The following is a 16,113-nucleotide window of genomic DNA, read 5'->3' on the forward strand; positions in this document are numbered from 1 at the left end:
GTAACGGTCACCGCATGAAACTCAAAAGTCAGTGGGATAAAGAGTGGAAGCGGGTAGGGACAGAAACACCATGTGGGTGAGATGAGTAAACCTGTACCTCCACCCGACCAGAGGGTCTGGGTGTGTGGCTAAAGGAGAAGGCAGAGGAGAGAGCAGCCGGGGTAGACGTGTTGTCTACTGTGATCCAGGTCTCAGTGAGAGCCAGGAAGTCAAGCGACTGCTCCACAGCAAAGCCAGAGATGAAGTCGGCCTTGCGGTTGGCTGACTGACAGTTCCAGAGGCCTCCTGTGACCAGGTGCTGGGTGTGAGTAACGGGTAGGAAGGATAACAGAGGAGGGTTCCGCACATGAATGAGCGAGTCCTATAGTAACTACGAGTAGAGATACGCACAGGTATGGAAAAGACACACATATTCAAAAAATGGGGAAATACTCAGCCACCCCGAAGACTCTAACGGAAGACTCCTATGTCTTTGTCCTCCGAGTCTTGACTCCAACGGAAGACTCCTATGTCTTTGTCCTCAGTCTTGACTCCAACGGAAGACTCCTATGTCTTTGTCCTCGAGTCTTGACTCCAACGGAAGACTCCTATGTCTTTGTCCTCTAGTCTTGACACCAACGGAAGACTCCTATGTCTTTGTCCTCCCGAGTCTTGACTCCAACGGAAGACTCCTATGTCTTTGTCCTCCAGTCTTGACTCCAACGGAACACTCCTATGTCTTTGTCCTCCGAGTCTTGACTCCAACGGAAGACTCCTATGTCTTTGTCCTCCCAGTCTTGACTCCAACGGAAGACTCCTATGTCTTTGTCCTCCGAGTCTTGACTCCAACGGAAGACTCCTATGTCTTTGTCCTCCGAGTCTTGACTCCAACGGAAGACTCCTATGTCTTTGTCCTCCGAGTCTTGACCCCAACGGAAGACTCCTATGTCTTTGTCCTCCGAGTCTTGACTCCAAGGGAAGACTCTATGTCTTTGTCCGAGTCTTGACTCAACGGAAGACCTTCCTTGTCCTCCGAGTCTTGACTCCAACGGAAGACTCCTATGTCTTTGTCCTCCGAGTCTTGACTCCAACGGAAGACTCCTATGTCTTTGTCCTCCAGTCTTGACTCCAACGGAAGACTCCTATGTCTTTGTCCGAGTCTTGACTCCAACGGAAGACTCTATGTCTTTGTCCTCCAGTCTTGACTCCAACGGAAGACTCCTATGTCTTTGTCTCCCCAGTCTTCGTCCGATGAGTCACACTGACGCTTACAGCTGACGCGAAAAAACCCCACCCGGGCCCGTTATGAGCCCAAGTTAGTGCCACCTCCAGCCGCGTTGACACCGCCCCTTGGCTTTTGGTATTCAAATGACACTCAATAGAAACCAGGTGACGATCGTCCAATCAGTGAAGATTCAGGTGTCGGAACACAGGACACACCTCTCTACCAAAACAACTCCTTAAAACAGGACAGACTAACAATCTAGCAGCTTTAATCAACAAATACAACAGTAACTTTAGCAGATAAAACTAGTTTAAAGAAGATACTTAGCAGGATCCAAGTAGTCAGTAGTCTCGCCTCACAGGTAGAAAATGCACACTGCAGACTTGGCCCGGGAGATCTTTTTAAAGACACTCAGCCAGCCACGTTGACACCGCCCTTGGCTTTTGGTATTCAAATGACACTCAATAGAAACCAGGTGACGATCGTCGTCCAATCAGTGAAGATTCAGGTGTCGGAACACAGGACACACCTCTCTACCAAAACAACTCCTTAAAACAGGACAGACTAACAATCTAGCAGCTTTAATCAACAAATACAACAGTAACTTTAGCAGATAAAACTAGTTTAAAGAAGATACTTAGCAGGATCCAAGTAGTCAGTAGTCTCGCCTCACAGGTAGAAAATGCACACTGCAGACTTGGCCCGGAGATCTTTTAAAGACACTCAGCCAGCCGCGTTGACACCGCCCCTTGGCTTTTGGTATTCAAATGACACTCAATAGAAACCAGGTGACGATCGTCGTCAATCAGTGAAGATTCAGGTGTCGGAACACAGGACACACCTCTCTACCAAAACAACTCCTTAAAACAGGACAGACTAACAATCTAGCAGCTTTAATCAACAAATACAACAGTAACTTTAGCAGATAAAACTAGTTTAAAGAAGATACTTAGCAGGATCCAAGTAGTCAGTAGTCTCGCCTCACAGGTAGAAAATGCACACTGCAGACTTGGCCCCGGAGATCTTTTAAAGACACTCAGCCAGCCACGTTGACACCGCCTTGGCTTTTGGTATTCAAATGACACTCAATAGAAACCAGGTGACGATCGTCGTCAATCAGTGAAGATTCAGGTGTCGGAACACAGGACACACCTCTCTACCAAAACAACTCCTTAAAACAGGACAGACTAACAATCTAGCAGCTTTAATCAACAAATACAACAGTAACTTTAGCAGATAAAACTAGTTTAAAGAAGATACTTAGCAGGATCCAAGTAGTCAGTAGTCTCGCCTCACAGGTAGAAAATGCACACTGCAGACTTGGCCCCGGAGATCTTTTAAAGACACTCAGCCAGCCACGTTGACACCGCCTTGGCTTTTGGTATTCAAATGACACTCAATAGAAACCAGGTGACGATCGTCGTCCAATCAGTGAAGATTCAGGTGTCGGAACACAGGACACACCTCTCTACCAAAACAACTCCTTAAAACAGGACAGACTAACAATCTAGCAGCTTTAATCAACAAATACAACAGTAACTTTAGCAGATAAAACTAGTTTAAAGAAGATACTTAGCAGGATCCAAGTAGTCAGTAGTCTCGCCTCACAGGTAGAAAATGCACACTGCAGACTTGGCCCCGGGAGATCTTTGTAAAGGCACTCAGCCAGCCACGCTGACACCGCCCTTGGCTTTTGGTATTCAAATGACACTCAATAGATACCAGGTGACGATCGCTCATTCAATCAGTGAAGATTCAGGTGTCGGAACACAGGACACACCTCTCTACCAAAACAACTCCTTAAAACAGGACAGACTAACAATCTAGCAGCTTTAATCAACAAATACAACAGTAACTTTAGCAGATAAAACTAGTTTAAAGAAGATACTTAGCAGGATCCAAGTAGTCAGTAGTCTCGCCTCACAGGTAGAAAATGCACACTGCAGACTTGGCCCCGGGAGATCTTTTTAAAGACACTCAGCCAGCCACGTTGACACCGCCCCTTGGCTTTTGGTATTCAAATGACACTCAATAGAAACCAGGTGACGATCGTCATTCAATCAGTGAAGATTCAGGTGTCGGAACACAGGACACACCTCTCTACCAAAACAACTCCTTAAAACAGGACAGACTAACAATCTAGCAGCTTTAATCAACAAATACAACAGTAACTTTAGCAGATAAAACTAGTTTAAAGAAGATACTTAGCAGGATCCAAGTAGTCAGTAGTCTCGCCTCACAGGTAGAAAATGCACACTGCAGACTTGGCCCCGGGAGATCTTTTTAAAGACACTCAGCCAGCCACGTTGACACCGCCCCTTAATCAACCGAGAAAATAAATCATGAAAAAAATGATTAAAATAGTCGAAAACATGCCAAACATTCTCTGCTTACAGCTTCTCAAATGAGAGGATGAACATGGTATCTGAAAATCTGGGAAGTTGTGATGAGCATTTTTTTTTCTCCAATACATTTCATAGAAATAATTGATGCATTAAAACATATGAGCAGATTAATCAATAACGAAAATAATTGATAAGTAATAGTTGCAGCCATATACACAGTGCATTACACAATAGCACAGAAGACCTGTGACACTTTGACAGCGTAACTTTCTAGAAATATTAGAGGGGCAGGATTTTGACTTAAGGGTTAATTGGGAAATTCCAGTTCCTCCCAGTTTCCTTCGAGGCGGCCCTCTGAGCGGGAGGGTGAGCATCCACATCCTGTCCAGCTGAGCAAGCCAAGACCCTAATGTGGCTGCCCTTCCTCTTCCTCTGGATGCAGAGTGCTACTGTAGTTTGACGTACAAACCAGTGTTACAGTCTGCTCGGCAGCCTGGTATTTGGTGCTTGACGACTGAAAAACTAAAATATAATTTGTTCAGACTCAAGGACAAATTATCTCAAGATTAAACTCATCTCATTCACATGGAGCACTATGCCTGCTGCAAAGGTGAAGTGGCCACTACAGAGTTTTCACTCAGGGTTGCCCAAATCATAAGTTCAACAAATGTGCAAAAGTATTTTAACAGTTAGATAAATAATACATAATAAAATAATGTTGAGCTGAAGTGTGGATATATGTAAGAACTCTCAACAGCAGCAATCCTTGAGTATGACCATACATGGTCATACTTTATTGCAGGTATTTAAATGTCTAAATGAGGCAGGGTAAATCAAACCAGTAGCTGATAACTCGTGATGCAGATTGAAGGTCTAGATACCCGTCAGAAAACAGCAGCAGTAACTCGGGTATGAAACCAAGAAACAACTGGAGAAGACTGTGAATTATTTTTAATGATCTGAACAGGTGGCTAGATGCCTCAGACTTAATCAAAATCAATGCAATGTCAGTCATCAGGTACATTTAATTTAAAGGCTAGGTCTCCAAATTAGAGGACAGAGGATTGCACAGAGTCGGGAGGAGGATGATAGGACTATCTATTTTGCATTTGTGTAAAATTGATTTAAAAGCAATCAATGGCCAAGCAAGCAAAAAGTCTGAAAACTCAAATCTATTTCATCTGGAAGAAGAAAGTCTGCGAGAATGTGACACTTAAACCCAAGTTGGTAGAATTTCCCTTTGGCTCGTGTCTGAAGGATCACATGACCTGGAAGTTATACCGTGCTGCCTCTCAACAGACTCAGCGTGTACCTGCTCCTTGACTTCCAGGGCAACGGTGCAGGGTGCAGTCATATTGCCAGTGTGAAGGATGTGTATGAGTGTGTGTGTGTGTGTGTGCCTGGCTGTCACACTGCTGCACTGTCAATGTGTGTGCAGAGGGGTCTATGTGTCCACAGCAGACTGGGGCCTGTGTCTCTGCTTTGCATGCTGGGACAGACGGTCTGAGTCATATCACGTTTCCCTTCAATTCAAAAGCTCAGGGGAGAAGGGAGGCAGATTCACACATTTAAACCACACACGTCTTAGACATTATCCCAGCCAATACACAAGAACACACACACGCACACATACACACACACACACACACGCCATGTTCGTTGGCAATGTCCAACACGAATTAGTGACAGCTTTTGCTTAAACATTCACGCATTTTTATGCTAAATACAAACTTTGTGGTGAACTTTATTTCATCGTTGTTCACTTAAAAGGGCCACTCCACCGATTTTACAAATCAAAGTAAGTTCACGTCACGCGGAGCACGACTGCCTCAAATTGTCTCATTTATAACAAATGTATAACAGAAAGACTGTTATCAACGGAAGGTATGGCGTTTGGAGGGGTGGGCATTGAACAGGCATCGAGAGTCTCATGAGAAATGCATCAAGTACTGTTATTATGGGAAATTTAGAATTGCATTGTTTTTGCAGCTTTCTGCATATGTGAACTAATATCTTAACGTTATACATAGCTTAGCTTCTTTCTTTTTTCATGTGTATCTCACATGACCAACAACCGTATGGAAGTATACTACTGGTCATTACTTGATAAATAGCAGATATTTGCAAACCAATGCAAAACATGCAATATAGTGAAAACTGAGGTGAAAGAAGATGATGAACAACTTTCTGTAATTAATTGGAGTTTCAGTGAGTTCTGTCTCCGGCGCAACTTAAGGCCCTGATGGGTTTATATGTGACTGCATCCTGAATACAATGTACAGTTTATGTGGCCTAAAGTATCCGATTGAGTCATTATGTGGGTGATGCATGTGGCTAAAGAGCTTTGCACAGGGGGGAAGGTCGGAGCTGATGACCTGCTGGCAGTAACTGGTTGGTGAAGGATCTTAAATACAGTAAAATAATCACGTTTCATGTTTTGAGTGTGTCCGTCTCCATCCTCTTATCACTGGGATCTTTATTTTTGTTTTATGTATGTTTCAGTGATGCCGCCAAAACGCTGAGTCACTTCACCTGCTGGTTACTCAGTCAGGGTCTCACAGGGCTCAGATGTGACTTCGTCACGTGATGCAATAGGCTGGCTGTAGATGGATTTGACAGAGGGGTGCTGATGTTGTTGTGAAGACGCCTTTGCTGGAGCAGAGGGTTAAAAGTCCCACCCTCGGAGATGCAGTGTTACGTCACTGACCGTCCCACGATGACACACGGCTCATACTAACACCTTAGCCTTGACACCGCCTTGTTTACATCCCCGACGAGCCCCGTGGCAGGACGGGCGGGATGCTGCCCAGGCCACGTGTCCAGGTCAATTCCGCTACAAAAGGGATGCTGGGAGGGCCGCCTCCACCTCCACCCCCCCCCCCACACACACACACACACATGGATCCATCCCAGCACCATTCAAACTCACCTCCTCCGCATGTTTCCTCAGCGCCTTCTCCCGCTCGTACTGGGTGATGAGCTGCTCGTTGTCCTCCTTCAGCAGCTCCAGCTCCACTTCGTGCTCCTGGTTCTCCGCGAACACCGAGTCCAGGTTCTCCAGCACCGCCACGACCAGCGGCATCAGCTCCTTCACCACGTCTTCGTCGTATTTCCCGATGAGCCTCTCGAACTCGCGGTAGATGGAGTTGGCCAGGCCCGATACCCGCTCAGACATCATCGCTGATGTCCCCGGGTCGTCCTGGTACACAACTCCGTCTTCCAGCTCCATTTTTAGTCCTCTCTTTCAGCAAACGGGGCCGGGTGTGGGTCGCTCCGCGTTACCCCGCCACTATGAACACCGCTATCAGCGTAATTGCAAGCAGCGTTTCATTAAATAAACGTAACGTTACACATGGAGGACATTACACGGCTGTGCGACTGCGATGCGAGAAAGGCTACGTGGATGTCTTCCTCTTTTTCCCTCACTTGTCTCATGTTGCCTTCAAATGCTTTCCTGAAGCTTCGGACTTCTCAGTTTCACTCGATCACCGAAATCACAGTCGGACGCATCTTGAATCCACGAACATGTTTTTGATCTTGTGGGAGTACAAATCATATTGTATATCACGATGTTATAGTAGCGTGGCACCTGCATATATTTTGGTGCTGCAACACTATAATGGAGGAAACTACAGCGGAAAATACTTACGTATAATGTGTTGTATTAATCTATGTCGTTATACTTTTACAAAAAGTGACATTTGCATGACATCTGCTGGGAGTTTATAAGGAAACACGAGCTCTCCCGTCCTATTGGTCTTTTTGTTTTTGTCATCGAGGTGGCCTTATAATTCTGATGTTTCCGACGGCACGTGAAGCCATCATCACAACAGCTGACTTGTTGACCAGATCGCGTGATGACGTCACGTCGGGCTAACAACGTAGGATTATTTGACAGTCTGAAAAAATTTCACGGCGTAGCAGGAGAAACAAATAACTCAATCAGACACTGAAAGAGATTCTGTGAAGAAATGACACGAGAACATCATAAGCTTTACACATTTGGTTCGAGGAAATGTAAATTATATACAAACATATATTGATTTCATGAGTAACTCCTTTAACACTCCAGACTCAATTGGGTCACTTTTACAGTGAATCTCAACATAGTTTTATTAAAAAGTGGCACTCTGGACCGAGGTGAAATTACTCCAACAATAATTTGGTTTTATGTGTCACCATATAAGGGGCCAATTCGCATGGATCACTTCAAATGGATTGCAAGACAAGTTAGTGTATGGAATAGAGTAGAAAGACTCAAATAAAGAGGAGACTAAATACTAATTTCTGTATTTATTGTGGTTTAACCTGAACAGCAATAGCTCAATGATTCAATAGCAGGTCCAGACATTCAAATAAAACAATAGATACAGCATGTAAGAGCCTGAGCCGACTTCAAAATAAGAACACGTCCACGATCATGTAGGGCCATTTACATTAATTCAATCAGTTAGTCGGTCTGTCGAAAATCAATAAGTGAAAAAACGACTAAATACATAACACAATGTTTCAACTCAGTGTCACTCAGCAATATTATGACATCCTTATAATAAACTGGGTATAAGAAGTGGAAGTAGTCCCTGTGACATCACCGGTTTGTTTGAGAAATATGGTTTGGAATCCTCAAGTTCAGTAGTCGTTGTTTTGTCCTTTTGTGACACAAGAAGGTGGAGCTGAGTAGAAAAAATATTCATTATAGGAAACCAAAATTGTTAAAAAGTACTTTCACTGTTAAAGGGTTGGAGTTTAAGATGGAAACACAACTCTCAGATAATACTGTGGTTGTCACGGTCAGGGAAAAAGACAATTGGAATGGACCCAAATGCAGACACAGGGAGCATAAGAATGATAAATGGTGGTTTTAATAAAGAAATATCCCAAAGAAAACTTACTTAGCAGGTAAATCCAAAAATTAGTTACTGAACAACAACCATGCAACAACCACAACGTATGTGCAGCAACAAGTTGAAGTGCATTGTAATACGAAATATATAAATTCTGCAATAATATACGTTAAAATTAACATAAAAAGTAACCCCAATCCACATTATTATTGAAAAATATATTTTTGTTTTCATGATTTGATCATAGAAGGTTTGTCTGCAGCAGTATAGAACTACAGGTGGTTGAGAAATTCTTCTCCAGAGTCAAGGATCCGTTTTAGTGCGCTCAGTATCACTGCATCAACGTCATCCTCTGTGTCGACCTCTGAGTGGTAGTTCTTCACGGGAAAGATAAAGTTCGGTGGGAAGCCCAGCATAGCACTCAATTTGTCCATCTGAATTTGAAATATAAGAAGTGAGTGTTAGAATTTAAAATGTTAAGCAAAATTGTATTAATTTGAATAATAACTCTACAAACTCATGCAATCCCTGATGGAAACATACCTTTTCCTTTAGGAGCTTGCTCTTGTACACGTTCCTTAGATTTGTTTTCACCTCGGGGCAAACGTCATCAATTTTGGTGAGAATTGCCACTTGGGGAATCCCTGCCGATTCAAAGCAGAATCCAATTCAATCAAATAAATGTTTTTCAGGTTATTTGATCCAATTTATGAACCCATAAAATTAAACCTTACCCATGTCTGACGCTGCTAGTCTCACTTCCCTCATCTTTCTGAGATTTGTATCACCCAGTAGATCTCCTGTGCTGGCATCGATGACACAAACCAGAACATGAACTTTGTCCTCCAGAGTGGGCTCCATGTTGTAGTTTGGATCATCTTCTGATATCACAGAGTGAGGATCAAACTGGAGAAGGAAAAATCAAATCAAAGAATAAAATGAATCTATCTTCACGTAAGTAAAAGATTGTATTACTGAAACACATCAAACAAATTCAGTAATTAGTTGGACTGTACATTGTAACCCTCTTTTATGTGCCCCTTCATGGCCAGTTTGATGTCTTCCACACAAACTCCTCCATCAGTTCCCTCCTCAAGGCCCATGGTGTCAGTGAACACAAAAGGGTAAATAACCCCTGGTTGTTTGTAGATTTTGTAAGTTGTGTGCTGTAAAATAAACAAAACAGTGCAGTTTTAATGACAATAATCTCAACCTGTTGACAAATGTCTACGAGACGGTTTGTCTCATTGGTTTCATTACAACTAGTACTGCATATGTATTCGTAGGTATACACAAGAATGTAATAAATCATAATACTAGCTGAAAGAGTTGTTTCATTTCATGAAGTATTACAGTGCATGACATACTTCCTCAGATAAATCCGTGACAACGGACTCATACCTTTCTGGTGAAGCCCTCTTGAGCGTTGGTATCTGTCAAAGCTCGACCAGTAATTCTGCCTTGCAAAACACTTTCCACAGAGTTGATGAAGCTGGACTTGCCAGCACCAATAGGTCCATGAAGCAGAACTCTGAGCTGTTTGACTTCTTTGTTTTGAGGCTGATATTTTTTTACCAACTGCAGGTCTTTCTCTTTATGGCTGTTCAATAAGGAACATTATTATATTTCATATTACAATGCACTTCAACTTGATGCTGCACATATGTTGTGGTTGTTGCATGGTTATGACAGACATCTCTGTAATTAAACCAACATGTTACTTAATCTTAAAACAAAACAAACAATGTCAGGAATAGAGACAATCTCATAAAAGGAATGTGTGTAGTTGCACATTTTTAGTTTTAAATAACTGTTGAAGAAAAGACATTAAACACCAGAGGCACCATAAATTAAACACACCACTCACCCCCATTGTAAGATCCTCCAGTCTTCCATCAAAGCTGATAAATAGAGTGCACACATGATGTCATATATCCAAAGTACAAATAATCAGTTTTTTGTATACATGTATCAGTATTTTTGAATTTGACTGTGTGCATGTTTTTATTTACAACTTGTTATCTACTCGCCCCTCTCTTTCACAGTCCTGAATAAAATGAATGTGCAAAGTAATCTTCTGATTTACAGAAGTTTAAACAATGTTCTGAAATATTTGAGTATCTTACGCCAATAAGTCAGTGATCTCCACATTGCAGCCATGGCTAAAAAATAAAATAAGGCAAAATGTAAACAAGGAACATTAAACATTACATTTTACCAAAAACAAACCAAACTCAACAGAATATTTGAGGCTTCATATTTCAGAATATTAATTAGTAAATTCAGACATTGATTGTTATAACCGGTAAAAAGGAAATCGATCCAAATGAAGAAATAGAAAACAATAAAACTAGCGATTTCAAGAAGAGAAAGTGAAAGTAGAAAGATCAACCTTCAAGAAAATTACATCATTGGGTAAACATCACACTAGTTCAAGACGACGCTTTATTATTTTTGTTTCATTTCATAGAAGCTTTTTAAGCAACGTTTCCCAGAATAAATCATGAATCAAAACAATCTTACCTCAGCTGTTGTGCCCGCAGGAAGAAGTAGTGCTGTCAACCAGCCTCCACTTTGATAAAACCCTGTCTAACAAGTTGTTCCGCAGTCCACGGAGAGGTGTTACTGTAAGAGCGTGCACCGACTTCAAAATAAAAGCACATTCACGAACATGTAGGGCCATTTTACATCAATGAAGTCAGTCAGTCTCTCTGTCTGTCTGTCACTTATATATTTTTTATTTTCAAAGTTTTGAGCGAACATGTACACCACTGAAATGATACGGTCACAAATGTCAATTCGCTTTATCAGCTGAAAGAGGCATTAACAAACATTGTGGTACTTAGATAGATAAATGATCATTCACAATACATGTATACATTCTAAACCAAATAAATAGAACATGTAATAATAATAATAATAATAATCATTTATTTTATATAGCGCTTCTCAAGGCACCCGAAGTCGCTTTACAGAGTTCAGAGTCCAATAGTCATACACACACACAGTCATCCCAGTGGTGGTAAGCTACATCAGTAGCCACAGCTGCCCTGTTGATATAAATCACATTACAGTAGTTTGGGGAGAGTTTCAACTTCAAAGTTGCTCTTTGACCCGTTCTTAAATCATGTGTCAACATGACACTACTGTTCTTGTCTCGGTGTATACACTTCTCTTGGTCATGGCTACGTTTTGCGCTTTGCCTTTTGTGACGCCCCTCTGGCTGGAGGCGGGGTTTGCCAGGACTTCATGTGTTGCAGGTGCGGAGGAGGCGGAGCATCATCACAGCCGGGAACAGCTGACGCGTCCCCGGAAGCTTTTAAGAGCTGTCATCAGCAGTCGTCGGGGTGGCCGGGAACCTTCGTACTATGATAGCGAGAATAAAGACTGTTACTCCTGTTAAACAACCCGGTGTCTTCCTCGTCTTTGTCGTGGCCTAAGAGCCGGGCCGTGACACTTTTCTCTGGAGCGCGTGTTGACCTCCGAGGATAAAGATTGAGCCTGTAAGGGTTCAGGAGGAGCACTGGAGATTGGAACAAACAGGGGAGGTTTAACAACGTTGTCACATGATATGCAGCCGTGTCTGTTGAACAACGTGGAGTCACTTTTTCTTTCTTTTGTTGTCATCCAAACGACTAGAAACTACAGTTTTTTTTAATCCTTTATCCGTCCTTCCGTCCGTCCGTTAACAATAAATAAGTGAACAAACGACTACATTATCGCCTGCAAATGGTATTTCAGAGTAAAATGTAATTCCAAGTGTGTGAATACTTAGTCAAACTTCACCCATGGCTGGAAAAAGAAAATAAGGCAACATATAAACAAGGAACATAAAACATGACTTATTCCCACAAACAAACCAAACGTGAACACAATATTTAAGACTTTATTTTTCAGAATATGTATTTGTAACTTCAGAAATATTGTAAATTATCACAGATAAAAATCAAATCAATCCAATATAATTCAAAGAAAACAATCAAACTAGCGGATTCAAGAAGAGAAAGGGAAAGTACAAAGCTCAACCTTCAAGAAGATTAAAGAATACCATTACTTTTCACTTGATCCAAAAAAGTGTCCAGACAGAAACACAAATGTAATTGTACGTCTGTATTAATGTAACTATACAGTGCATACCGTACGTCATTGAAGTGTAAGAGCATTGGGTAAACATCAAAGTATGTCTGTAAAGTGCCTTAAAGTACAGTTCAATATGTTTTGTTCCCCCTTTTTTTTTATTAGAATCTTTTTAGCCAAAGTTGACCAGAATAAATCATATATTAAAAACAATCTTACCTCAGCTGTTGTGCCAGTCGTGCTGTTAACGTTGTTCCGGAGAGGCGTTACTGTAAGAGCGTCCTTTCAGTTTCCTTTGAATCATGTGATTTAAAATAAATGTATTTTAATGCCAGTCTGTGTAAAGATGCCCTTCGGATGTGTAACACATTGACAGAAAGTTCCTTCACAATGCATCACTCTAAATGTTCAGTAATCTTGGTCACCAATGGGTCCAACAGTAAACTACAGAGATGCTGTGGTGACAAAGAATGTCTGTAAGCTGCAAACTGAAGTACCATGACAGCACACTGACTCTATGATGAATTATGAAAGCATATATGTTATGTCCAATAAGATTGCAGATTCTGAATGAAGTCAGATGACTTTATCTTTGTGTGGAAAAAGACTGCTGTTCCCTGTACTGTCAGATTTCCACTTCAACCTGCTAGTTGAAAGGTCTTCTCACCTGCTCATGCAATTGCAGTGCCAACCTCTCCCTCAGCCTGTCTGTACTCCCCACATGCTTCAAACGGACCACCATCGTCCCTGTGCCCAAGATCACCAAGGTCACCTGCTTGAATGACTACCGCCCGGTAGCACTGACCTCTGTGATCATGAAGTGCTTTGAGCGGCTGGTCAAATCATTCATCTGCTCCTTGCTGCCTCCCACCCTGGACCCGATGCAGTTTGCATACCGGTCCAACCGGTCTACAGACGATGCCATAGCCCTGACCACGCACACCGCCTCACCCACCTGGACAAAGGGAATACATATGTGAGGATGCTGTTCATTGACTACAGTTCAGCATTCAATACCATCATCCCTCCAGACCTCGTCTCAAGCTCGTGGACCTGGGACTAAGCACCTCCCTATGCAAATGGGTCTTGACTTCCTGACGGGAGGCCACAGGTGGTGAGAATCGGTGACCGCACCTCATCTACAGTCATCACCAACACAGGCACCCCCAGGGCTGTGTGCTCAGCCCCTCCTGTTCTCCTTGTTCACACATGACTGTGTAGCTACGCACAGCTCAACCTCATTGTCAAGTTTGCTGATGACACAACCATTGTGGGCCTCATCACTGGCAATGATGAGTCAGCCTACAGAGAGGAGGTTGCTACCCTGACTACATGGTGTCAGGATAATAGCCTCTCTCAACATCAGCAAGACAAAGGAGATGATTGTGGACTTTAGGAGACGGCAGGTGGAGGAGCACGCACCCCTGTATATCAACGGTTCTGCAGTGGAAATGGTCAGCTGCTTCAGGTTCCTCGGGGTCAACATCAGCAACGACCTCACCTGGTCTGCTCACACAGACAAGGTGGTCAAAGCGGCCCGGAAGCGCCTCTTCTTCCTGAGGAGACTGAAGAAGTTTGGCATGGATTCAGTCATCCTCACCAATTTCTACAGATGCACAATAGAAAGCATCTTGACTGGGTGCATCACAGTGTGGTATGGGAGCTGCACAGCCAAGGACCGCAAGGCCCTACGTCGTGTGGTCAAGACTGCGGAGTTCATCATCGGTAGGGAGCTCCCAGCCCTGCAGGACACATACCGCACACGATGCCTCAGGAAGACTGGCAGGATCCTAAAGGACTGCCATCATCCAGCCTTCAGCCTGTTCACCCTGCTGCCTTCTGGAAGGCGGTACCGTAGCATCCGGTCTCGCACACAGAGACTGGAGAACAGTTTCTTCCCGAGAGCCATCAGGCTGCTCAATGGACACTGACACACGATCGACACTTTTGCACTCGACACTTTTGCACTCGACACTTTACACTCGTCACTTTACATACACTGTCACTTTCAGCCTGTACTTACACTACACTTTCTATTGCACTACCTGCTTTCACTACCTGCTACTCCCATTTGTCTGTAGTTTAGTTATGTGTATTATATGTTAGTATTATGTTCAGAGTTCTTGTACAGTGTGTATGTCATGTTATATTATGTTCGGCTATGATAGTTGTTGTGTGGGGCCTTGTCCTAAGAATTTCAGTGCCCAGTCTGACCCTGTGTCATTCTGTGTATCTGACAATAAAAGACTTGAAACTTGAAACTTGAAACCAATACTTTGCCTGTGACCAGAAAAAGTTGAAAGGTAAAGTTGAAAGCTGAAGTTGAAACAGTTGTACATATTGGGGCAAGGAAATAAGTGTCCATAGTTAGGGAATAGGATAAGGTATAGTTAACATATGAGGGGTTTCCAATTACCCTGGGTATAGTCTTAGAAATTAATGTTGAAATGCGTATTTTGTAGTAGTAGCTTCTAAATCAGGTTTACAAGCTTGGGTATTGCATCCATTCGCCTGACTCCACAGGACACGTGTGATAAAATAAAATGCAAAATTAGTAAAAAGCCTCCATGGTCCATGGGACAAATCTTGTCAGTGACCTTGGGCATATCGAAAGAAAAGGTTTGTGAATGATGGAGCGGTGAATACTTAGGGAGTGTGTAAAAAAAGCTGCTGTTTTTATGTTGAAGGTATAATGCTTTGAAACGTCTGCATAAATCCCACCTATGCTTGTTTCCATGAGTTATGGCCATTAACTCACGTTCGCCCTGACCTGTGTGTGTGTTGCTTCAACGTGCTCGATAAATAACTGTGTTCTCACCAGAGAAGAAAATATATGTCAGACCCTTAAAACTAGGGACCTACTTTATTAACTAAATAGATAAGATATAAATCTAGAGCTGAAGATGTAGAATAATAAGAAATAAAGGTTCAGCTGGGAACTGTTAAGGATATATAATTATATATAAAAACCAACAGGCATTTTGTAAATGGTGTGTGCGTTATCCAATAAACATAATTAAATTAATGAATAAATAAACAGTAATAAAAGAATTAATGTAATGATTAAATGAAATACTGAGCGAAATAATTTTATGAATGTCGATCCTGTGGGGACCTTGTGGGGGATCTGACCACGTGTCAGTCGGGACTGTGAGCTGTCATCACTGGTGAGCAGAGAAGAGAGAAGAATCCTTTTCTTCGATTTAACCACGGTTAAAATTATGTATGTATTGTCCTTATAGTCTGTGTAAATAAGCCATAAAGAAGTGTTATGTGGTTTATAGCTTCCATGTGTCAAACAAACGCGAAACCAAAGTCAACTCTCCGTGGGTTTGAGACTCAAAGCAAGCCGAAAAATAGATTTCTTTTTTTAAAATATGACATTCAGATGATCATACCTATAAAAGTGGTACCTGTGGAACTGAGAAGTTGGACTAAAAACAACCAGATAATGACAAGAAAAGGGCTCGCAATAAGAAATAGTAAGATACTTTGCCTGTGTCCAGAAGAATATATCATCTTAAAATTTAGAAGTTGTTGGACCGTTATTAGATACATCACCAAGCCTCTAATCCATTGAATATGCTTTTAATCGATGACCCTTGGACGTGATCGGTTGACCTGGTGCACAACGGTGTTGAGC

General features: G+C 42.4%; 2 protein-coding genes across 2 annotated transcripts in view; both read right to left on the reverse strand.

The window, feature by feature from the left end:
- The window catches only part of spag9a (sperm associated antigen 9a), a 31,253-nt gene extending 24,475 nt beyond the window's left edge, over positions 1-6,778 (reverse strand). Inside the window, exon 1 of the mRNA XM_056406925.1 lies at positions 6,479-6,778. Within this exon, the coding sequence (XP_056262900.1) occupies positions 6,479-6,778 (300 nt within the window). The remainder of the gene's footprint in view (positions 1-6,478) is intronic.
- Positions 6,779-7,827: 1,049 nt separating this feature from the next.
- LOC130188776 (interferon-induced protein 44-like) lies at positions 7,828-11,007 on the reverse strand. Its single transcript, XM_056407254.1, has 8 exons — positions 10,917-11,007; positions 10,520-10,555; positions 10,261-10,294; positions 9,795-9,993; positions 9,410-9,559; positions 9,128-9,299; positions 8,937-9,037; positions 7,828-8,827 (listed from the first exon to the last, which is right to left on the reverse strand). Exons 2-8 carry the CDS (start codon positions 10,551-10,553, stop codon positions 8,666-8,668), a joined length of 852 nt encoding a protein of 283 aa, XP_056263229.1. The 5' UTR covers positions 10,554-10,555; positions 10,917-11,007; the 3' UTR covers positions 7,828-8,665.
- Between the last annotated feature and the right edge of the window lie 5,106 nt (positions 11,008-16,113).

The sequence above is a fragment of the Pseudoliparis swirei genome, chromosome 23 (genome assembly GCF_029220125.1).
Source record: "Pseudoliparis swirei isolate HS2019 ecotype Mariana Trench chromosome 23, NWPU_hadal_v1, whole genome shotgun sequence".
NCBI lineage: Eukaryota > Metazoa > Chordata > Actinopteri > Perciformes > Liparidae > Pseudoliparis > Pseudoliparis swirei.

Coding starts and splice junctions, on each gene's coding strand:
- LOC130188776 (XM_056407254.1), bottom strand. CDS start 10,553: ATGGCTGCAATGTGGAGATCACTGACTTATTGGC. Junction 10,295..10,519: donor GAGATCACTGACTTATTGGC/GTAAGATACTCA, acceptor TCTATTTATCAG/CTTTGATGGAAGACTGGAGG. Junction 9,560..9,794: donor AAGAGGGCTTCACCAGAAAG/GTATGAGTCCGT, acceptor TTTATTTTACAG/CACACAACTTACAAAATCTA.